This window comes from Gymnogyps californianus, chromosome 1 (genome assembly GCF_018139145.2).
Source record: "Gymnogyps californianus isolate 813 chromosome 1, ASM1813914v2, whole genome shotgun sequence".
In the NCBI taxonomy this organism is placed as follows: domain Eukaryota; kingdom Metazoa; phylum Chordata; class Aves; order Accipitriformes; family Cathartidae; genus Gymnogyps; species Gymnogyps californianus.
In genome coordinates this window covers 158,432,107-158,456,892 of record NC_059471.1, presented here as the reverse complement: position 1 = coordinate 158,456,892, position 24,786 = coordinate 158,432,107, and the positions used below count along the sequence as shown (strand labels likewise).

The window sequence follows — 24,786 nt, the reverse complement described above, 5'->3', positions numbered from 1 at the left end:
ATGCTTCCTTAAGCTTTTTTAAAATGTCTTTCCTAGCTATAAGGAAAAGCTTTTTCCCCATGAGGATGGTCGAGCAGTAGAACAGGCAGCCCAGAGGGGCTGGGTGGGCTCCATGCATGGAGGTTTTCAAGACCTGACTGAACAAAGCAGCCTGGTCTTAGCTCATAGCAGATGCTGCTTTGAGCTCTTGAGGTCCCTTCCAACCTGGATTATCCTAGGAACCTCTATAGTTTTTTCTAGAAAACTGTATGTTGGTCTAGTATATTTTTGTAATCCTTCTTTACCTCATTTCCACTACTGATGCAAAGCAGGCGTTCATTTTTTGTCTGTAAGTGCAGAAATGTGAATGCTTACTCTACTATGCAGTAATCTACAAAACTGCTATCTATTATGGCTCCACATTTCTTCACAAGCTATTCAAGTCATATCTACACTGCTCTCTTCTAGGTAGATACCTACTCTTCCTGGTTAATTCAAAGTTCAGTCTAGGTATTAAGTAGTTTCATTTAATTCTCTACAGCCTACTAAGACCTGGCTACAGTTTGCTGTAATGAGAACAGCAGTGACCAGCATACAGTAGTAGTCATATTGTTGCTCTCTTTCTAGTGAAAGATTTTGTGAAAAACATGAGCAAGAGGCTGGTTGCTAATTTTCAGAAAGTGAGATTTGAGTCTCAAAATACACATTGAGAAATTCAAAATTTCTGAATGAAACGAGGGATGAATCAGCCAGTTGATCCTCATATCCATTTCCTACAGAAGGTATACATAGGAGTCTCATTAAATAATGAAACTTACCCCTTTACTGTGTAGATATAGGTTACCACAAGTGTGCTAGCATGCAGGATCACAGATAACTTCAAGGTAGACAGTTCACTTCCTTATTGCTGTTAAGACACATGGTGATAAGAGGGTGCTGCTGGCAGTGAGAGCAAACATCTCATCTAAGGTGGCTGGTTTTTTTCTTAATCTCTCAATTGATTTACAATCCCCACAGCAATATACATATGTAAAAAGTTACAGCGGGGTCCTGCATATTAGAACAGTAGTCCAACACAAGCTTTAAGAGAACTCTGAACTCTTGGAATAGGTTACATACCCTAGAAATGTGATATTGTAATCTACAGGCTCTGAAATACACCAAATCATAACTCTTAACCATCTTCTCAGTTTCTGCAGAACACCATGACATTAAAATCCATTCATCTTATTTTGCCTGTTACATTTTGCTTAGTGCTTTACAAGGGCTCCTGAGTACCCCAGTCAAATGCGGTTTAGCAAATAAAGTTTTCCTTCCTTTTATAGTATTCTGTGTTTCTGCATGGATGATCCTCAGTAACAACAGGAAAAAAATTGACTATGTCAGACATTTTCAGACAACATAAAGCTGCTTTTAAGTGAACACAACAATAATTTCCATGTCAGGTCTTGGAAGGGCACAATTTAGTATATCAGAAATTTTTAAAAGCGCTATAATAGATAAAATGACTGTATTTTAAATGACTGCATTACTCACAAGGCAATTTTGTTTAACAGCAGGATTACACATTGAAGTAAAAGTCATGCTTAGTTATTTTCCCAGTTTGTACTTCAGAAGTATGATCTGACATCCCAAACAATTTTAACGATACTTTATTTTGCTGGCAGTTTCCAGCTGAGCTGAAGCATTAATGAAGAAGGCCCTGATCCTTCAGAGATTTACTTACTCTCACTGGACCCACTAAATTCAATAGAACTACTCAGAGTACTCAGACAGAGGCGGTTGTGTCACTCCCTGTGGAGGAGAGGCTTTAGTTTGCAGTCCCTGTGAAACAGTCGCTTTTTCAGGACATGGAAAGGTCAGCGACTTACCTACACTTCCAGTGCTTTCAGGGCTATTGGGAAAAATCACTTGTTCTGTGGTGGAGCTTGCTGGACAGCACTTCTCAAGTCACAAAGTTTATGAAGATAAAATCACTAGCCTTGGGGTTATGACACAAGCAGCTTCATTAGGCAATCAGGTTTTGCCTCAGAGATTTGCAATAATACTAGAAAACAAGTTACCGATAAACAGCTTCTGCTAATAACATAAGTTTGCATATAGGAAATTATTTTTATGTCTTACTCAGTTTATGATGTAGTAACATAACAAGAGTCCAGCTTTTAGAAGCTGAAAAACATCAACTTAAAAGCAAAGGTACACTTTCTTGAGATGAAGTATTTTACCCCTGGAAAATATTTAACCTTACCTGGCAACTAGATAGAGGCTCTATCACTTAAGTTCTCTAAACAAACCACGTGTTCTCTTAAAAGATGGGCTATAAAGAAGATTCTAGGGGTCTCATATAGCTGTTCCTGCAATAGGCTTCTTGGTCTGTTATGCAGGAGATTAGACTGCATGATCGTAACAGTCTTTTCTCTCCTAAAAGAAAAACCAAAAAATAATTTAACTTAATGCTCACATAGATACTTTTTGAAGCATGCTATACTTTGGGAGAGGTGAAAGCAACTGTATAAATAGAATTGTCAAACACACAAATTGTGGGTTTTTTTTCTCATTTTCAGTTTGAGCAGTTGTAAGCATGTTACCAACAGCAGCAATTTGTGCGAGTATTTCACAGACCAGCAATTCTCCCTTTCGCACTCTGTGCTTCCAAAAGGTTGTTATGAAAACACCACCTAGGAAGCTAAAGACACACTTGATGATGTCTTTGTTTGACTGCTGCGGCTCCTTTGTCCATTGCAGAGCAGGTGGCAGCACGTGTGCTATTGGTGATACCTTTGCTCGAACTAACTGCCAAGTATGCTATGAGGTTACCCACAACTACCCTGTGGTCGCTCTGTGGACCCCAGCACAGCCACGCACCTATTCCACGGGGTGCACGATGACTCTCTGCCTACTGGGGGTAACTGGCAATGACAGAAGTGACCTGGAGACAGAAACAAGGCATCAGTGCAAAGGGCAGCTATAGCAAAGTACGTGCTGGAAGAGGCAAGCGAAGGCCTGAAGATGTTACAGTGTACTTGCTTCCTCCCCCAAAATACCAGTGTGCTTATTCAGAACCCAATTAACAGACTCAGCTAGTGAAAAATACATACATAAAGGTTTTGATGATTTTTTCCTTAATTATAAGAAGAATGATTTCACAATGCAGTTAAGCTATGAACTGCTGCTGAAGGAGCACCGGGGGGGGTCTCTGACACATGAAGGAACAAGTCACGCTCCAAACAATGCTTGAGAAGTTAAGCAAATACATTCAGAATAGTTAAGATAGATATTTAAGCTGCTTTTTTTAAAATTCATTTAGTAGAATTACTGTCAAATTAAATTGCATGAAACATTTTTTTAGGACAGGGCGAGTGAGCTGTAATGTAATAACAATGTTAGCTGCAGGGAACGGCTGACAGTTTGGTTCTTGTATGACTGCAAGCATATGGACAGAGCACTGCCCCCACATCAGGTCTGTTGCATCCGCATGTTATTGTTCCAGGGAGGCATCTGTCAGAATATTAACCTTTCAAGTCTTCCCCCCCCCCCCCCCCCCCCCCCCCCCGGCTTTTTTGCATGAAAGCTGAATTTTGTGCTAGTAACAAAAAAAACTGTTGAGAGTAATTTCTTATGCCAGCTCAGTCTAAATATCAACGTCCCTGAGAACATTACGAGGTATAATTTGTGCCTTAAATGTGTTTTCTCGTAGTTGCCGTTCTCTCTCCTTAGGGCTGCATTCCACAATGTTGAGAGGAGTCGCTCACGGTGCAAAAGATACATTTACTCTTCTGTTGGCAAGATCTCAGTACTGTAACCCGCGATTGAATTTTCCATCAGCATGGACTGAAATAACCAACAGAAGCCTCCTAATACATTCCACTTACACAACTGATACAAAATCAAGAGAGGAAAATAAAAAAACCATTGAGAGTCTCTACAGATTGTCAGTTGACATTAAGAAAATACGCAGACTAAAGGAATGGGTCCTTCTCCAGGATGTGGCCTATGTTAAAGAAATTGCTGATATCTTACAAGAAATGGGAGCAGATGAGACCACTGTAGCCAACATTTTAGAACGCTGCCCAGAGGCAATTCTCCATACCCCTGCAGAGATAAACTCTCAAAGAGCTCTATGGCAATCAGTATGCCAGAATGAAAAACAGTTGATTAAATTAATAGGGCAATTTCCAGAGTCTTTTTTTACTACTGAGTATCATGAGAACCAGAAGGCAAATATACTGTTTTTCCAAGAGCTGGGACTTAAGAATAATATAATCACCAGGTTCTTGACAAGCGCACCCAATATTTTCTATAATCCTGTTGAGAAAAATAGAAACGTGATAGAGACATTACAAAGAAATTACTTAAGTTTAGGAGGTTCTGATGCAAATATGAAGATCTGGATACTGAAGCTATTGAGCCAAAATCCATTTATTTTATTAAATACCTCCACTGCAATCCAGGAGAACTTGGAATTTCTCCAGAAGAATTATTTCACTGACCATGAAGTTCTACAGCTGCTGTCCAAACTTAAAGGTTTTATTTTTCAACTTACTCCTACTACTATGCAGAAGAGTATGCTTTTTTCCAAAAATGTCTTTAAGTGCAGTGATCAAGAATTAAAACAGCTAGTGCTGAAATGCCCAGCCCTTCTCTACTATTCTGTTCCAGTTTTGGAAGAAAGACTTGAAGGACTACTGAAAGAAGGAATTTCTGTAGCACAGATTAGAGAGACACCAATGGTGCTGGAGTTGACAACGCAAATTGTTCAGTACCGAATTAAAAAACTCTCTGCTTTGGGATATGATATAAAGAGTGGAACTCTAGAAAGCTTGAATGGTACTAAGAAAGATTTTGAAGTCAATTATGGTAAGATACAATCAAAGAAGGAAAGACCAATTTTTAATCCTGTTGCTCCTATACACGTTGAAGATTAATTTGAATGCTGTACTTTATGCAAAAGAAAATTATCAAAGAGAAAAGAGATGTTGGTTCTTTGAGAAGAGCCGAAACAAAAGTAATCTTAACCAGATTGTTGTCTTACACTGTACTTTGTCCTGGAGTGGGTCTTAGGCACAACTGCATTATATAAAGCTTTCTAACGCTTTCAAATAATATCATAGAACCTGGTTATGATAAAGGTTGCCTTTTTTCCCAGGGAGTACCTCATGGTTTTTTGGTTCTGTTACATTTCCTCATCTAACAGGGCATTAACCACTTTGGATTTTCAGCTCTATCACTGCACAGTCCAGCCTGTGGTAGTGATTAGCACAATCTGTATCAGAGAATGAGAAAAGGAAGGTTATTTTTCCAGCAGTGTTCGTCAACCCACTGGTTCACTGGTTTTTGGAGACTCTTTTGGAGTTCCATTCCTTATTGCTGCAGTAAGTATTAGCTCCCGGATCCTGACCTGCAGCAGACTTCACTTCTTGGATAGGAAAGCCTAGCTAGAGCGCAGTCTGAGAACAGGGGCAGGACATAATATTTTTTATTTAGTGACTGCTACAGTGAGGCCCTAGTATGTGTGGGTACAAACCATAATGCAAAGAAGCTACAAGACAACCTCCTTTACATTTCTGAGACTTCAACATTTACTCCTTTTGCAAAAGGTTTGGGGCAGGAGGAAATACAGTTACTGCTATTGTCTAGTTCTTAATTTCTTCTTTTCTAGCAAGGCTTGGGGAGAGAAAAGGTTAGGGAGAGACTAAAGTGAGTCTCAAATGATTGTATGAGAAAGGAAGAAGTCATGCTTTTATATTAGGTGTAACAAAACTCTAGTCTGTAAACCACTGGTGATTAAAAATGACTACCAGATTTGCAAACAGCTGCCCCAGTTTCTAAATATATGGGTGACACTGCTTCTCAGATAACACCGTACAGTAGTTGTTGACAAGTGCTGGCTTTCAAAATAGTAACTATCTGACAGTGTTTAAGTTCTCAGGGGATTTTATCTATTTTCATTTATGGGCTGTGAATGATAATATAAAATAGTAGCATCATTGACGATCATCTCGATAGAATTAGGATCATCAGTGACTTTACTTCTCAGAAAGACTTCCCTAAGCAACGATTCCGTACACATTCCTTCTTGACAGCAGGACAAAAAACAGCTACACAGCCCCCTCACTCCAGGCCATTCTTCAAGGTCATTTTTAACAGACATTTTGGCAGCAAGTCCAGGGTTCCTTTTCTTAAAGAAAAGTTTTAAATTGCTGAGGAAAGCTGGTATTGAATTACTTGTTTAGAGGGTGGGCCGCAAGATGATATTTTATATAGCCTGCCACATTATCCGCTGCGAGCTTGGAAAGGGCTAGAAACATCTGGTTAGAGCAGTGCCAAGATCTCAGCAGCTGAAAGTCTTAAACTCACTGCCATGCAGGCGAGCGCAGACGTGACAGCAGCTTGTGGGGGTAAACACCGCTCTTGTAGGAGCACGTGTGACAGTGGCGAGAATTCAAGAACAGGCACGTATCAGCAGCACGGTAAAAGTCAGGCTGCGTTACTAAGCCATGTCTTTGCTGACTCTTCAAAACACACTGTCGTTTCTTAAGAGGAAACTGGGAAGATAGCCATATTAAAATTCACAGGAACTTGCCTTTATCACTTTCTGACTGTCCTTCAGTGCTCAGCTATTAAGCAGACCACAATATTATTTGAATTCAAAAGCATCCTTCCCCTCAGACACAAGGGGGCATTTCAGCTCTCTGAAGCTATTCATAATACAATCTGTAATGCTGAACCACAGAACTGATCGGTGGTTTAGAATGAAAAGGAAACCAAGACATAGAACAGTGTTTTCCCTGAAAGTTTAGTTTCAGCATTTCTACAGGTATCTGTTTTTAAAGTTCCTGAAATGGCTTATTCCCATCACTTAGAGTATTTCCAGTGGCAATGGACAAAACAGGAAAGTGACATATTTCCTTAATTGAGTCACAGCCTGAGTTATCACAAACTCATTTTCCATTCTGAATGTTTCAATTTCTCCTCCTCCCCTTTCAAAACAAAAGCATAAGCAGAAAGACTCCTTTTCTCTACCAGCAGACCAAAATTCATTCAATCCTTCATTCATAACTCTACACCTGGGACCCGTTTCTCTCTTCTTCACAGGATTCATTTATAATAAAACCTCAGGGATGCTCGCAATTACCAAAACGTATTGCTGAAATCCACTTCCTTGTCTCTTGCAGTTACTCACAGCGAATGGGAACCAGTTTATACTGTTTAAGTCTGGCACATGAAAGCCTGTAGACCAGCCTTTCGTTACACAGTGAGCAGTCAGGCATACAAGTAGTCTTCATAAACATTTCCCCTTTTGAAACGGGGGCTGGGAAAAGTAGAGTAAAATAAAACCACCACAAAAACAACTCCAAGACACAAGAACAGCCCCGCTCCCCCTGAAAATTTCAGTTCCATACTCCCTTCAGCTTGCCACGATCTTAAAAGCACATACCCCCAAGCCTCAGTTCCCGGGGAAAAAAAAAAAATTAGTACAAGGGATTTTGTGTTGTGTCTACGAACAGCCTACACAGTGAAGTTAAAGGTTTTGTTAAGAGCTGGTTGGCACTATTTAGATGCAGACAAAAGACACTCCAGGGCACGATACTGTGCAAAGACTGATACCTAAGTATGCCTTTCTCCACAAATTAACTAAGGAAACTTTCAAATGTCCGAACAGCAACAATTTAATGTTTCACAAGTGTCAGGACAGAATCAGAACAAGTTTTTAAGATGAAGCAAGTTTCATAAGTGAATGGAAAATATGCAGGATATAGGACAAAGCTCTTTTCAAAAACTAAAACCATATGCCATGTTAAAGTGTTTCAGTTACAAGATTCAGAACTACAGGGTATGTTAAGAACAAAACATAATGAAGTGTTGGCAGCTCTTTACAGATCTAACATTGCTTATCTCAGACCACACTTGTTTTGCAGCAAGTTTCATAGTATAAAAATTAGAGAATGTCATTAAAAAAGGGGTATGACCAGTCCAACATTTATGTTTTCAGAAAATGATTAGGAAGGGTTTGGTTCAGTGTCACAAATACCACTATGCTCCAAACAGGTGACTCTTAAGAGGTCAGTGGTAGCACTCTGGGGATATGTCTGCATTGGAAACTGCAGGGGAGCAGACCACACTAAATTATTTGCTGCAGCTAGACTGCCTCCGATATCCAAGCTAGCTCATTTCTAGAGCTAACTGGTATCCTTAAACTACACTATATTCTATGCAATTAGCTTTTGACTATAAAAAACAGTTAAAGGCTTCAATTTGTTGCATAAACTTACCTCATCACACCCTTGCAGCAGATTGGAGCTAAGCAGCTGGTGCATCTAACAAAAGGAGCAGATAATGCCATTTTTTGGGTTTTGCTCTCCCCACTGCCCCAGATCTCCATGCTTATGAATACCATACTGCCAACATATGCAATTACTGATATCAAATAAAGTTGTTCCAGACTGCAGTTGAAGTACCAATGGCTCAGAGACTAGGGGACTACTGTAGCATAATTTACACAGTGTACCTTCAACACCCATGAATATAGGACTAAGTTTTAGACAAGTGATGTGTTTTGATTTTTTTTAATTTCTAAAAAGTCTCCCTATATATATATATCCTTCTTGTACAACCATAGCCACTGAAAAAGTAAGCTTACATGCCTAGAAGTTCACTGTAGGAACACAAGTTTTTAGAAAATACTGGATACACAACATTCACAGCCGCCTTCTATGGGCTTCCAAAGAGGTTATTTGCAAAGTCAGTACACCAAAAAAAAAAAAAAAAAAAAAAAAAAAAAATCGATCACCAACAGCTTCTATTTTAAGGCAACCTCAAGCTGTGTCATGACAAGTGCATTTTGCCTCACACACTGCAGAGGACCTACAGATGTTCCCATCTGAGGTGTGTCAATGTTTGGAATCTGTCAGTATACAGTTTACTTGGATGATGTTTCTTTCTCTTTTTTTTTTTTTAAGGCCTCATCTACCTTTTTTGGTTTGTTTTAAATAAAAGTATTGCAGTTTACTCAAAAATCAAAATGCAAAGTATGAGAGAAAGATGTAGTGAAAAATTCCTTGTATTTGCTTAAACAGAGCAAGAAGCTAACCTGGTGCATCATGGAGTTGAGACAACAGCTGCTAGTTCTTCAGTGGTTTCCAACTACACAAAGGAATGTCTTTCAAGTCAGTTGTGCTAGATGACCACAAACATCAACCCAGTTTCCATTAAGCCATCATTTTTTCTAGTGTCTATAAGAAGTTTATTAGAAGCAAGTTTTCACTTGCAGGAGATAGATGCATATCATTAAATACACCTGAGATGGAGCAATCTTGTCTTCAGTAAAAATTGACAAGGTTTCAGATATCGAGATTTGTAAGGAGAATCTAAAGCTCATTCTGTGAACTGCACTGAAATGACAGTTCTTTACACAGCTTCACCTAGCAAAAAGATATTTTTTCTAATAAGGCATTAAGTTAGTTTATTCTTTATGATCCCTTCTACCATGTTGTCAACCTTTCTCACTTCTATCTCCCACTCTCATTTCCAATTTCTGCATACCTCCAGTTCTATTTGCTCCAGTCTGCACTGGCAGAATGCAGTCACTGAACTGAGAGTTTACAGGCTGCCTGCAAATACAGTTTCATAACCGAAACTATTCGGGTACATCCAACAATGCTGTTAGACAGCTGAAGGATCCTTAGCAGGAGGATGTGGAAACCACTGAGAACAGTAAATGGCATCTCATCAGACTGATGGTATGGCAGAGACTACCAAGTTTCTATGTTCACATTTTAGTCCAAAACTGCAAAAGACTTACAGTAAATGAATATTCGAATAGGTATTGTCCCTTCAGATACACTTACTCATTTCTATAGTTATCAAGTGTAACATTTCACCAGATACAAAGCTTCAATCTAGGCTCTAATAAATCTTCATACGCTGTGCTAGCCAAGCTTCTTCTGTCCTTTTCAGATGGAATCGAGTTACTCGCACAACTCTTTAGAAGATGAAGTGTCTAAGACACATGGCTTCTCATGGTCCAAATCTTAGCAGATTGTAATGCCACTGATGTAATATTCTGGAGAATCGAGTATGTCTCAGTTTTGGTTTTAGTCAGACTTATCCTTTTTCTTTCCCGTTAAAGGCACTTTACTTGCAACAGCAGATCCTACAGCTGTAACACCTCCAGCTACAGCAGAAACACTTCCTTTGACTAGCCCTACTCCCATTGAAGGCACAGATGTGACCGCTGTTTTGGTAATTTCCAAGCTCTTCCCTCCAATCCAAGCAACACCCCCAATCGTGGCACCCACAGCTCCCTTTGTGACACTGAAGAGGCCACCAGTCACACGAGAAAGCATGCCAGGCTGCTGCTGTGGGTGGTCTTTTAATGAACCTAAGGGAGGAAACAACAAGCAAATCAATCACAGTGCTATGATTAAAGCATTTTCGAAAGAAAAGTTGTTCCTAAGTATTTCCTCTTCTAGCCTAACAGCCATTGCACACAGCATATACTTACCTTGTAGGCTACTTTACTTGCATGCTCATACACCACCATAGTTCCACATAAGACACTTTGCTGCAGCAAGACATACCTCAATGCTGTTTTCTAAAACACAAGTTAATACTGAGCCTGCAAATATCAGGCATACAGCTCCCAGATGGTCTTACATGATAAACTTCTGTCCTCTGTATGCACCACTACCTTCCCAGACTCTGGAAAGTCTCATGGCCAAATTAGCCTCATTTCTGGACTTCTGTTAAGGTGGGGGACAACACACCCTCCTGTTCCCCCCATCCTAATATTAAGAGTTAACCCACAGAGGGGGGATCTCCAAAAGCAGCAACGCTACCTTGCTGTTCCAATGTCTAAGGAAGGACTGGAAAAAGTTTCCTGGAGAAGCAGAGCCAAAGGTTTATTAAAAAAAGAACTGTTCTTTGAAAAGACCTCACCTTGAGACAAAGTTGCTTCTTTCCTTAGTAATTACTGTTTTGAAGATGTGAGGGTTGTGTGCAGGGGTCAGGAAAGGTTACAAACAAAAGAGCAGAGGAGTCAAAAGAAGAGTGAGAAAGACAAACTGATGCCGATTCTTCACTGTATCACTTCCTTCCTTCATCATGTACACAAATTTAATTTTCTTCCAAAAAGGCCTTTTCTGTAACAGGGGGGGAGTCCAATGGCCAAATAAGCTCATTAAATACCAAAGGCGGTCCCCAAAGGCATTAACAATAGCAAGAGTTACAGGCTCCCAACGGAAGTCCCGATATGACACACAAAACCAAATCTCAAACCATAGGATTTCTGCATGTTATTGACTACGTAAATATGTTTTTTCTTTTTAATGTTATTTAACCTGCATTTTGTGCAGTTTCTTGCTATATGCTAAGTCAATTCCTATTCGATATTTATGGTACAATTACATAGCCTCAAAATAATAGAAAGTATTAGAGTAATAGAAAGACTCCCAGAATTAGCCACTTAGCCTTCTAGTAGTTTAGTAATTACTTTGTATTTCTAAATGTAGGCTTCAAAATCCTGAAGAGATACATGCACCTTGCCTCTAAAGGGAATTAAGACTGCAACTCCACACCCTGCTACTGCATAAGCATCATCTAATCTTCAAAGAAGAAACAGGAAGATGAAACAGTATGTTAATGTTGTATTTAAGCACACAAGAAAATATCACCTACTGCCCCTATAAACCAGTAGCCCTGACACATGTTGGTCTGCAAGGTATTTTCAATGTGAACCTTGAGAAATCTCTGGTCTTCACAACATTGTTGTACAGGTAAGCATCTTTCACCTCCTGTCTTGTCAATTCCTCACCAACCCCAAACACTTCTTCAAAAAAAGTTTCAGAGAGAACCATGGCAAGAGACTGCCAGTTAACACAAGTAGCGTAAGAGTTCCACAGTTTTTTGTATTTTCTAGCTACCTGTAGATAATATAAGGGATTTAACAGATACATTTCCCTTTCTTAGGGGAAAAACAACAGGGGGAACCAAGAACAGAGGAAGTGGAACCAGTGGGCAGAGCTAGGGAAGAAACAAACATGAAGTAAAGAGGTGAGGGAGTCAGCAGCAGAAGGAACATGCTTGGAAGAGGACAATGAGTCTAGAGAGGCAGGGAAAAAGAAAAATCGGATCTAGATCCACCAGAGACCTCCATCCAGCCCCTGTCAACGCATTCACTCTGCACTGTGACATGCCTTAGGAGAACCAGCAGAACAGGTCTCTGTGTCCAGTGCTCTGACTGCTGACAACTCGCATTCAGGGGACAGTTTCCCAGAGTCATCTCCCAGCACTCATCTACTACAAGATGAAAACTAGGGTGAACAACTTCCCATGCACCTCCAATGAGTTTGTGATAATGCCAGGACTGACCCAGGACTCAGAATTCATTAAAAAAAGTGTGAAGTTCAGAGTTCCTATGTGCGTGCCTGGAATAATTCAAACAAAAGATGCAATCTAAATGAGAGAACTTCTTACAAGTTTGACAAAAGGGAAAAAACCAAACCAAAACAAAAAAAACAACCACAGAGGAACAGTGCAGCTCAAGGGAGCAAAAAATACTAAAAATGCTTCCAGCTTACACTAGTCTCTCTTATTTAAGAAACTGATATAGATAACAAAGTGTCACGGAAACTAGAAACATAAATGACAGCCTTTTACTTAATGCCAAGTAATACCCTTGCTGGTTCATTCTAGGCCAGCAGCTTTCAACCTGGACATCTCCAGCAAAAAATGCATTGCCAACACAAGCACACAGAGATCAGAATTTCTATTTACATACAGAAAGCCTTTAAAGAATCACACTAAGAGAAGGGTATATAGATCCTGGTATAAAATCCACTGTCTAGGCATTATTCATTAGAGGATTCTTGTGACCAGACTTACATATCTTGTAAAAAAATTTGGTCAGAAAGTGCTTCACTTCCACCTAACTGGATGACTATCATCAGGCTGAATGGGAGTAAAGTTTTATCACATTGAATTTTAAGAGCTGATTTCAGTGAATCAGATCTGACTTTAGCAAGAAAGGATCCATCATAGCTAACTTAAAAAAATAACGAGAGAAACAAAAGTAATCTTGACATGCTTTTCCTCACATTACTTCAGGCAGCCAATCCTTTGACAACATCCACCCTATTTCACAAGTGTAAATACTGACTGTGACTTGGTGTATTAATAACTTCTGTTGATGGCTGACACATTCCCATTTCATTCCTGTTTGCATTGTCCATGAGATCTAGTAAACGCCCACAGCTGCAAAGAGTTTTTATTGCCCGTTGATTTCTATTCCAGGATACGCATTCCTGGTCTCCTCGTTTCTAACCAGTATGAGAAAGAAGGTAAAACAGATCATTCCTAAATCTAGGGAGAAAATTACACACGTTCCCTGTTCAGGGGTTGGCTCTACTATGCTACCTTGCAGCCAGCTTCCTGCTGAAAAGAGTCCAACAACGAACAAGAGTTTGAATGAACGTAGGTTGCAAAGGTTGGCACCACTTGCAAAGCAGAAAAAGCATTAGAATAGCACTACTCATAGAAAGCATGAGCACAAAAGCTTCTTCTACATATGCATTTCTTTAAAGCCTTTGGGCACCAAGCTTGTCAAGCGTGATTTGGACAAACTGGAACTATTTATATCTTTGCAAAAAACTGCAAATTGGTTTTGGAATTGAGCCTTTCCTCTAAGGATTTTTTTTTGGCAGCCTGTTCAGAGAGCAGATCTTCTTGCCAACATTGAACTGGTAGCCTTCCATCCACATTTGGCCATCTTTCTATGATGGTGTAAGCGTATTGCATATGAAGGCCTTGTATGACATTTAAAACAGGGATGTTCTTCAAGAGTATTCCAACACTAACTAAATTCATAAGGCTTGAAGAGTGCACGTGAAACAGAATCAAAAGGAAAAAGCCTCTTCAAGGATGGAGTTTCCATTAAGACAAGCTGCATTTCATTCTACTCCCTCTAACTACACCATCTCCATCTATTTAGACTTCATATTCAAACTCGTTACTGTCATACTGAAAGAAGATACTGTCCAGAAGAAAATCAGTCTTAATTGCTCATAAATTTTAAATAAAACCTTGCAATACCTAGTGATGATCAGATTCTGCTGTTGTGCTCTGAATCTGGACAACCTACTGAATATTCTAGGAAGATTAAAGACGCCCACTTGTTTCACCGCCTTCCTCAAGAAAGAATCGGTTGTAGTTTACCAGTCAGACCACTGTTCACTTTCTATACGTGAGGTTTAATATGTATAAAACACAATTCAATCTTTAAGGAGGGAAAAAAAAAGCACACCTTAAAAATTAGACTTGAAGATAATACACATTAGAGCATAGTTTCCAACCTGGCATTTGCTTTCAGAAATGCTTCTGGGATCTTGACAACCCCATTAAGAGCTTAAAAAGAAAGATTTTTGTCCTCACATCATGATACTGTAACAAGTTCAAGTATAGTAGAGCTTAAGAACCACTGTGCCACGAAAAATCTATTTCTCCCTTTCCTCTCATCTTCTTGTACTTGTGTTCCCTGCCTAATAGTTGTTAAGAATAGAATGAGTTATTCCACTTCAACCCCTTCTGCTACAGTTAGTGGATAACACTGTTGTTCAAGTGAAGTAAATTGTTCAGTTATACAACATATAAAAGCTGAGAAAAAAACCAAACCAACAAACAAACAGAGCTTTAAAGGGCCATAATAAATTGAAGAGCAATGAACCGAGAGGAATCGGGACTCACCAACCTCTACATCCAACACATTTGGTCTTAAAGCAAGAGAAGACAGAACACAGACAACCTATGTGCCAAGAATGGCTTTTGATCTAATATCCGTCCAGTCATATTATGCAAACAGGACTCTTCACAGTCCTGCCATTCCACAGCCCGGAAGGGAACTCTGCTCATTTGCAACTGCATTTCCTCTGCAGATCTAATAACCGATTTAAGATTCATTTGATTCAGGAGACCAAGATGCCACTGCATTAATGAAGTCAAGTGTGTGTTTGTTTGTTTTTAGGAAACCATGACATTAAGGCAACAGTTACAACCACAGTTAACTGTATGGTGGAAAAGGGTGTCCAAAAGTAGTAATAGAGTTCCACATATTTTTAAACACGTCTTGTTTAAAAGTCACAAGCACTATGAACTCAGCAAGGTCTCCAAAAGTGAAGCCGGGCTCTTTCCATCTCACATAATGAACAGCAGAAATAAATACCTATTGGACCAATTCGCATTTCTGGAAACTAATCTGCAAATTATGTACTTCAGTATCTGCCCATCTTCTCTAGAATTTATCAGTACAGTTGTTTACTGAGTTATATTCAGTGGCCTTATTGTAATCAGGATAATGCAGAAGTGAACAATAATCCAGGCCCATCCCATCCCAGGGTTGGCTTGCTTACAGTTACTTAAATGAAAATTTAAGTCTTCAGCTTGCAGATCTGTTGTTTGTTGGTTTGTTTTTTTTTTTTTTTAAGAGAGATCTGAACTCCTGATGAAATTCTGTGAATTTACTTGATATTATGAAAACTAATACATACCTTCTGGTGGTTCATCATGAAGGTATGATGGGACTTCCTGTTGATTTTTGTCCGTTTGATTCATTATTGCCTAAAAAAGAAATTCACATATGCTGTACATCTTTTCTGGCAAAGCATAAATGTAATCCATGAATCCAAAATGCATGTAGTTTAAGTTCCACAGGAAAGGAAGTTCTTTTTTGTTACTAGATACACTAGCAGCTCCTGCCAAACTACTGCTATTTCATCATCAGACTATGCTTTTGTATTCTTCAACCAGACTTAATACTTGAAAAAGGAGCCCTCCACCAGGTCAGCAGGCTTGGTGAGAGCTGCCGCCCCACCAAGTGCATCTCAAACCTAAAAAGCAATCAGGAGGAAAAACAGTATGAAAACAAAACAGCCACTGTCATACAATAGTTAATGTGTGTTTAGGTACTAAAAAAAGCAAAGCCCAGTGATCATAGACGTGGTGGGCACTAGAAAAACAACAGCAGCATGCCTATAAGATCTGTTAGTACCTGGAAAGCAGTACTTTAAAGAAACAAGTCCTTGCAGCAGAATTTGAATAAGTGCCATGAAAACAAGCTGGAAGAAATGCAATGAAAACACTCCATTTATCTTGTAGCAGTACTGCATACACAGTGTGGCGATAGCAGCCGAACTAGACTGTGTTAACTCTACACAAACTTTGCAATGAAAAACATTCCAGAAAGATTTCTTTACACCAAAAGCTGTTTCCTAGAGCAGTTTGAGAGCAGCAGTCCCTGACAGTGAGGGGAAGCACAGGAGAAAGCTCAAATCAGCAGCTCTGCTTACTGCATTTTCCCTTCAGAGGGGAAGAAAGCAGTATCTAGTCCAGATTTCCCTTCTGCTTTCCTCCCCCACCAAAGTATGCCTCAGTGTTAAGTCCTGCCTCCTTCCCTGAGCCCTCCTGCCAATCCTGCTTTTCCTCCTCAGCATGCACTGAGGTCAGGAAAAGGAGAAGGAAACGGAGAAAGAAAAACAAGTTGCATTATACCACTCGGCATCCTTCTGCCTTCCTGCCAGTGACCTCTTAGTTCCCTTCTCCCTGCACATGTACACAAGCCTTTAAATCATTTCATTTCTTCCAGGAGTCACCAACCACCACAAAAATAATTCCAGCCTGTCTTGCCATGCCCAGGTCTCTCTATACCTCCTCTGGGTGAGAAAGCAGTGGCTGGGATCTGAAGAAGGGATGAAGAGGCAGAAGCAGAACTTGAGGGTGGGAAGACTCACCTGGAAAACAACAGCTAAAACCCTCGCAGTATAATTATGAAGTCAAAACATCACAGTAAAAACCAGCACCTACACACTAAATGATAGATCTTTGGATGCGAAGCAAGCCTAAATTGAATATTAAAGAGTCCTCACAATCAGCACTAAGGGTATCAGTTCACGACTCAGAAAACATAGGTACCTTTACACAAGAAGCTGAAGAGGAAAGCAAGCAAAAAACCTACTACCAGGATGGCTGATTTGACGGCAATGCTGAACAAGTACCTCTCAAAAGCCAGAAACGCAAACGTGGAAGCTAAGAAATAGGAAAGTGAGTAGCAACACATCAAGATGGACGACTAAATACATGAGGGCTAAGAGGCAATTTGAAAAAGTATCAATTATAGAATTCCTTGTTATTTTATTTAATCACAGGTCAGTAAGTCAAGGTAAAAAAAAAGAAAAAAAGAAAGAAAAAAGAGCCCAACCGATCATAGGGAGCAACCAAGGGCAATCAGGTTCTGAGAAAGGACTGGATTCAGGTACTACACGACTTCTTTGCATTCATCTAATGCAAGCAGGAAGAAATACAAGGATTTCGTCCTCACTATGTGAAGTTACACGTAGGTTGTTTTTTTCCAACTTGAAACAAAAACATCAAGCACTATAAGAAAGAGAAGGCAGATGCTGTAAGAAACTGACCGGCCTGACATTATTTGATCAAAACATCTGTACAAAGATGAAGCAACTATGTTTCTACTTAACATGTGGCCATTTTGTTCGTTAAGATGATTATCAGGAATTTGGAAGGAGTTTATTCGCTGCATTAGGGAAGGTCTTAAAGTAAAATAAAAGTCACAACCTAGCCAGTCTTACTTCAAAAAAAGGAACAAAAAAGTGACCAAAACAGTTTTAAAGAAGACTCAAGGGAGACACAAATGAGTTAAGCCAGAGATAAGTTAATTTTTATAAAGAACTACCTCTGCTAATATATTTGTATCTAGCCGGCATGTAACTTCCAAAAGAAACCCAGATGAAATTGCTCGTTTGAGCTTCCAAGAAGTTTCTGTCAATGATTCCTCATAAGAAGCTCAGAGAAGTTACTTAATCTTATGAGGAAAGACAAAATAGTCAGGGATTATCAACAAGTTTAGAGGGGAGCTGGAGTAAGTTACCAGTTTTGAACGTGGCAGAACACTAGAAAGTGTCACAAGGCTCCACACACGTTTTAGTATTTTCTGCTATTAAGAAGGTATTGGACACAGCAGCACTGACAACAGATACAGCCTCGCTGAAGTACGGAGGATCTGTTGTGCTAGGCATCATACAACTATTTAATTAAGATGAGACCTGTCCAATGGAAAGAGTCAGAGTAAGACCAGCAAACAGTGCAGGTAAAAGATGCTTTCATAACTCTCTGTGATCTAGTTTAGGCCACTGTCAGATTTGCTTGCAGTTCCTGCAAAGCTAAGTGAGCAAAGCAATGAATTGGCAGGGGATTTTCACAGCAGAGTTTCTAGTTTAGTGATAAAGTATTAAAAAAAAAACCAAAACAATAAAGCATGTAAAATCACAGCACTACATAAAAAAAGTGGTAAGAGTAGGCATCCCCTCCCCTGCTACCTTCCCTAGAATCTGAAGGTTACATAATTCTTGACCACAAGCTACTTTTTAAAAGCTAGACAGGAATATTACACAATATATCACTCACATGCACTGATTTAACACAATTGCAACTCCTCCTAAACCACAGAAATACTTCACTCTTACAACTACATGGACCACAGTGGTCTATCTTCTACAGCCCAGGCACCAGTAACGTGCTGCTATCAGACCCCAGAAGTCAATGGAGTACTACACAGGCCTGAGAAGAGCAGCTAAGGGAAATAAGTCACTGTTGGTAGGACTGAAATTGTCCTACATAGAAGGGAGCCTTCAGGGGTCTGCAGATCAGAAAGTTGAAAACTACTGTATGATGTGCAGTTCTACAGGTGCCTGGAAGCACTCTAGGGATGCTGCAAGAGATATGCCTAACCAGCTTGCACTAGGTTTTACTCACTGTTCTCCTACTACATCAGTGCAAGTGAAAACAGAATCACATCACTGTCAGAAAAGGTTCACAGCTTGACCCAAAACAGAACTTGGCACACAAGAGCTCACAAAGCGTAATTCAAGTCCTTTTGTTTTCCTGTAGAAGCCCTCCAGTGAATTACAGAATCAAGACCGAGATCCAACAAAGGACTTCAGCAGAAAATTTTCAGATATCTAGGTTACAGCCTGCGTCATGCATCCTTGTATCCAAATTAACATGTCAGGAGACTTAAGAGCCTCTGAAAAGTGATCCAAAATCCTGTGCACTAAACGGAGTGTAGCATATCTGGTGAACAGGAAATACCATGCGCAGGAGCATGTCTTAAACCTGGCTCCCCTCCAGAGTTTTAAGGTGACTTCATTGACTGGAGGTCAATGGCCTGGAATAACTGCTTGGCAGCGGATGACTTCATCGAGTCTTCAGATGAAGAGGGCAGGAATATAATTTTTTTTTCTTAAAAAATTGGGAGTTAGAAAAGCAGAAACCACTCAGTATCTTTTACTTAATACCATCAAGGTGAAAGCACTCACCTACAATTCAATGCCTCCTTTGTCTATTAAGATCCAAGCTCGTATGTCCCACTTTGCAATAGAGTCCCCTGGTCACCAGACTGCAGTGTAGCCTAAGGGAGGCTCCTCTTCACGTTCCCTGCTGAAGGTGTGTCCCCACAAAGAAGAAAGCAAAATTCATGAGACCGAACAGAGATTACAACTCAGCTAACACCTAAGGCACTGATCTGGAGGTGCAAGGATAAGACTTTTGTGCAGAGAATTAGATCATTCAGACACGGTATTGCTTAAGGAACTTTGGAAACTTAAGTTGGAATCTGCAGATTCAAAGTCCCCTATGCACTGAATCATTAGCCACAATTACTACCGGTATTGCAAGCACATGCAACAAGGCAAAGATTTATCAGAAGCCTGAACTTTGGAACTCTTCTGATACATTTTTCAGAATCTTCTTCAAAGTATGCTAAGACTGGCCGAAAAAAAAAAAGGGAAAAAGAAAGCAAGCAAATAGATCTTTCTTTGGCATTTTCATCCTGTGATGCCAAATTCACAGTGTCCTGTGTCACTGGGGAAAAACCTCTAGCTTCATTTAACACCTGCATTAAATGATCACATAGAATGAGGTAGGATCTCTATGAGTCCTGGCAGAACTCATACGGACATTCCTGAAGCAGACATGAAACTCTCCCGTTTCCTTCTTCATCTCCGCAGATGAATACGTAAGCTTTGTGTTTTCTTATGTCAAGAAGTGGAAGCAAACCCAGATCTTAAAAGAGCTTTCAAATAGGGACACATGTAAGCTACTTTCTGGGTTTTTTTTTCCCCTGTGCACTTATGAGGGTGCTAGTCATTCAAGACATAAAGGGATAACTTCTCATCTTTTTTAACAACAGATTAAAATATGTATCAACCCTCATACTAAAAAATATTAAAAAATAAAAATGGAATTCACTCTTTCAATTGGTTTTAAAGAAAAAAACCACACTTTCATGTTGTCAGAATATGAAATATATAGGAAGCTTCAAAGTTTTACACAGTTGTAAAAAAAAAAAAAGAGGAGGTTTAGAAGAGAATTTTTAATTCAAGAGCTATTTATAACATTAACACTGTTATAGGACCCTGAATGAAAGCACTAGAAAGCTCTGGAGGTAATGGTACAGCCACACGTACATTCACATCAAAGTTGATTAAAATAAAACTTTCTCACCAAATATATTCCTTCGTGAAGAGTTCTAGTTAGTTGTTTCCACAAAAGTATTCTGCATACACCTACGAGAAAAGCAGAAGGTTAATGACATCCTATGGAACAGCACTACTGTCACATACCTGCCACGGGTGTATGGTGGGAATCGTAAATACAAAGCCCCACAGCAGGGGAGAAGCACACTCGGCATGGCCTTAAAGTGCCAAAATTTTATGAGATTTTTCTCATGAAAACACTGATTCCTTCTGTGTTCTTGGGCAACGGAGATAATTTTACTTGCTCCATGTGCTGTCAGGAGGATTACTACGAAGCATGGGAATCAACGTTAAGACACAATCTCTCCTTGAGTCTGCAGTTCTTGGACAGCAATTTGCGTAAAATTTTAGCCTTCCATGGAGAAGTGGGCTTTAACCATTACAGACATGTGCGTAACTTCCCGAGCTTCAGATGATGCTCTTGATGTCGTTCCGACTTTACAGACAAAAAGCCCTACTGTTTCAGCACAGCAAACCTGGCCCAAGCAGCAGCCAGTAAAAACTGGCTTGTTTCAATGCCACTACTCAGATATTTGCGGGCAGCAACGAAACTATGCAAGGATGGGGCCAATTTCAGTTGGCAGCATAACGCTGCTCCAGAAGGCTGCAGCAGCAGCAGACAGTGCTGGAACTATTCACCTGACAGAACTGCAAACAAACCGATCGCCTCGTCTTAGTCCACCACGAAAAAATTATCTTCCTCCTGCCCAGAAGCTATGCAGTTCGAAAGCTTGGCTACAGACCTGATGGAAAACAAAACAACCCTTGCCATGTGCACGGCTCTCCTTCCCCTCTTTCAGCGGCTGCAGCAGATTTCAAAATGAACCTGATGTCTTTCACATACATGAAAAAAATTATTTTTTGGGATGATACTTTAAGAAATACATTTTTGAAAGAGTAACAGTGCTCTACTCTCCAAATTAAACAAGGAAATAAGCAGGAAGCCAACAAGGTGATTCCAACACACAGCTGCTCTTCAGGGTACTGCTTCAACCTGCACAAGCGACCCCTGACTATTAGCTTCCCTGCTTTACACCTTGGATTAGGGCTTGTAACATGTCATGGGTAAGAGTGCTCAGTGCTGTTAGTTGTCTCAGACATAACCCTCAGAGCACAGCTGATACGGAAATGTGTTTTTCAGTTAGTTAACGCAAGGGAGACAGTTGACTGAGCTTCTGCAAGAAGAAAGAGTCAACGCTAACAGCGCTAAAGGAAAAAAAACAAATCCAGGCACGTAGAAAGCGTGTAGCTAAAAACCAAGAGCATAGCTGACATTTCAACAAGCCTTCTGTTTAAAAGCCAAGTTTCAAAATTCAGATTTATATACAAAGCAAGACTGGCTTGGAAGCAAGCATGCCCATTTCAAAGGAAAAAAGACACAGTTGTCAGAGAAAGACTACAAAAATTTGATCAGAAGTTTCCAGGTGTGAACCACAGCTTACTTTTAAACCTATAGCAGGATGGGCTACAACCTCCCCCAAAAAGATACCAAATCTGCCATAAGAAATATAAATAACAGGCTCACAGCATGCAGGGTTCAGCACACAGCTGGGAAGGTGATGCAACATATCTGTGTTAAAAAACAAACACACACATGCCACAATTAAAGGCAAAAAAGGAGGCATATCTCCTGCAAAAAAAACCCCTTAACTCTGCCCGGGACATTACAGCATCATATCTGCCTGTAACAGAATCCAGCATTCCTCCATCACCCTCAACTAAAATATAGAGCCTCTTCTGGAGCCCGATCTAGGGAACACCTGATGTTAGCAATCAAGTTTTCCCCAAAGCAAGGATTCGCAAGATACCAAATCAAAGGCAACAGGAACCCGAATTCCCCTTTTCTAGTCCTCCAAAACTGGTTTCTAGAAATTAAATGGTAAATTCCAGTAAGGCACAAAGCACAGCTTCAGAAAGGCCATGGAAGCTTCATTTTACCAGTCCTGTCATCCTCCACCTCCTGCTAGCTCAGCTTTCTAAAGCAGAGCCTTCCCTGTTTCTTCTAATGCTTTCCCAATGCCTCAGCTCCACACTCACCTCACATCTCCTTTTCCAGGAGACCTACAAAGACAAAACCTGACAGTGCCTAGCAGCCATGGCGATAAAGCAGCTGCTGAACTTCTTGCCACCCCTGCTAATGAAATAATGAACTTTTTCCCTAGCATCCACCACCTGTTTGTTGGCTCCTGCCTGACATTTAGACCTCTTCACTTGCCAGACAAGGATCACCTTTCGGTTTGCGCTTTTGCAATACAGTCCATTTCTATACTGAGGAGGCAACACCATTTTACTGAATGTTTAACCAGAGCTTAACAGAAAGCTTTAAAAAAAAAAAGTCTGGATAGTATTTACTGAGCAGTCTTAAAACTGATGGCATACAAACCAGTATTTGTGTAGTAAATTAAGCTATCTTGTATGTACCCTTCCACTTACACAGAGACATCCTGCCTGAAGCAACGCTCTGGACACACTGAAGCAGGCTATGCACACTTGGTATTTATCTTCCCTACAGAGTGACATCCTGATTCAGAGTTCTCATTTTCAGCCCGGTTAAATGGGCAGAAGGAAGCATTTAATTGCACCGCAGAGGCTGCCTATGAGCTTTGCACAATGACCAGAACCAGCTGTATGGCTAAGATAACTTGCATTTATTTTCAGGCCACACCATAAACGCCTAGGCTAGGTGAATGCAGAAAGCTAAGCTGCTCCCAAACAGTTTACAAAAAAACCTCTTCAGATACTACTCCATCAAAACGGACTTGAGAGAAATGAATGAAAAAAAAGAGCAGGTTACTACAGGAAACATCTGAACACAGCGAAGTTTAAAAAGAAGAAAAGAAAACCCGAAACAAAGCTTCTCCTGGCACGGAGAAGTTCACGGTAGAGAACAAGACCAGCCAGGAGCGAGGCCAAGGCGAGCACGGCTTCCTCAGCTGCCCTCCCAGGTAGGCGGGAGGCGCTCCGCCATGGACGCGGGCAGCGCGGCGCCCGGCCCAGGGAGGGCGGCAGGACGCGGCAGCCGCCCCCGACCCCGCTCCCGCACCCAAGGAAGCGCCGACTCCGGCCCGTCGAGGCCCCACACCTCCCTCGAAGGGCGGCCCAAGCCCCTGCAGCCCCCGCCACGTCTTCCCCTCGTAGCTACCTGCCTCCCCGGCAGAGCTCAGGAGGCTGCCCAGCAGCGACCCCCGCCCGCCTCCCCCGCCGGGCCCGCCGCGGGCACCGCCGGGCACTTCGGCGCAGGGCGGCGGCACTGACGTGGCAGCCAAGGCCGCGGCGGAGCCGCTACGGCCGGCCCGGCCCTCCCTCCCGCCCCCCAATGCCGCGGCAGGAAGCACAAAAGCGGGCGGGCTGCGCCTGCCCCGGGCCGCCGGCGCGGCGGGAGGCGCCGGGCACAGGTGGCGGCGGCGGCGGCCCCGCTCCCCCAGGCCCGCCTCTCCCGCCGGCGGCTCCGCCGGGGCGCGCCGGGTCCCTCCCGCCTCCTCCCCAGAAGTTTCCCTTTCTCCGCGGGGAGGAAAAGAGGGGAGGCAGGAAGGGCGCTCGGGCGGCTGCCCGCCCGCCCGCCGGGCTCCCCGGCTAGCGGCGAAGCGGGGCACCGCGGGGCCGGAGCGGCAGCGGCCGCTCAGCCCTCACTCACCGCACAGCGGACACGGCTCAGCTCGGCGGGGCTCCGCCGCAGACTTTACTCCTGCGCCTTTCCCCGCTGCCGACGTGGCGCCCGCCCCGTCGGCGCCCGCAGACCCCGCCCCAGCGCCCGGCGCGGCGCGGCCCCCTCGGCGGCCGGGGGCGCGCAGGCGCCGCCGCTCCCGCCCCCTCCCCGCCCCGGGGCTGCGGGGGGGGCCTCCGCGGCGTCCCCCTGCCCGCGGCCTCCTGCTCCGGCGCCACGCGTCCCTGCCTGCCGGCCTCGGAGGGGCCGGGAGACCGCAAAGGGCCTACGCAGGCCCCGGCCCGACCCTCATGAGCCCCGCGGGCGCCTTCCTCCCCCGGGGAGTGGGGCAGGCCCAGCCACGCAGGGCTCGGCCCCCCGAAGGGCCCGTGTGGGTCCTGCGCTGAGCGGGACCTCCGTGGCTGCGGGGCCGGGTCACCGAGGTGGAGGAAGATGGCAGCTAGTGGTAGGGCAGAGGAGAGGAGGAAAGGGAGGACAGCGTTGCCATCGCTGACCGGGATGCAGCAGGGTGCAGGAGTTTGGCTTGTGGCACTCGGTTGGGCTGGG

The 24,786-nt window shown here is 42.2% G+C and overlaps 2 protein-coding genes across 4 annotated transcripts; one reads left to right on the top strand and one right to left on the bottom strand.

Moving 5' to 3' along the window:
* The first annotated feature begins 3,675 nt into the window (after positions 1-3,675).
* On the top strand, positions 3,676-5,417 carry MTERF2 (mitochondrial transcription termination factor 2). The gene has a single exon (XM_050904193.1). The coding sequence runs from the start codon at positions 3,711-3,713 to the stop codon at positions 4,902-4,904; it is 1,194 nt and encodes a 397-aa protein (XP_050760150.1). The 5' UTR covers positions 3,676-3,710; the 3' UTR covers positions 4,905-5,417.
* A 3,605-nt stretch (positions 5,418-9,022) lies between these two features.
* Positions 9,023-24,261, bottom strand: TMEM263 (transmembrane protein 263). Of its 3 annotated transcripts, none has more exons than XM_050914829.1 (5): positions 24,211-24,261; positions 20,545-20,606; positions 19,359-19,479; positions 15,519-15,588; positions 9,023-10,360 (listed from the first exon to the last, which is right to left on the bottom strand). In XM_050914829.1, the coding sequence occupies exons 4-5, from the start codon at positions 15,580-15,582 to the stop codon at positions 10,074-10,076; spliced, it is 351 nt and encodes a 116-aa protein (XP_050770786.1). In that variant the 5' UTR covers positions 15,583-15,588; positions 19,359-19,479; positions 20,545-20,606; positions 24,211-24,261; the 3' UTR covers positions 9,023-10,073. The 3 variants fall into 3 exon arrangements, with proteins under 3 accessions (XP_050770786.1, XP_050770789.1, XP_050770790.1); XM_050914832.1 differs by lacking the exon at positions 24,211-24,261 and adding an exon at positions 23,719-23,756; XM_050914833.1 differs by lacking the exon at positions 19,359-19,479 and having other exon boundaries at positions 24,211-24,255.
* Positions 24,262-24,786: the final 525 nt, after the last annotated feature.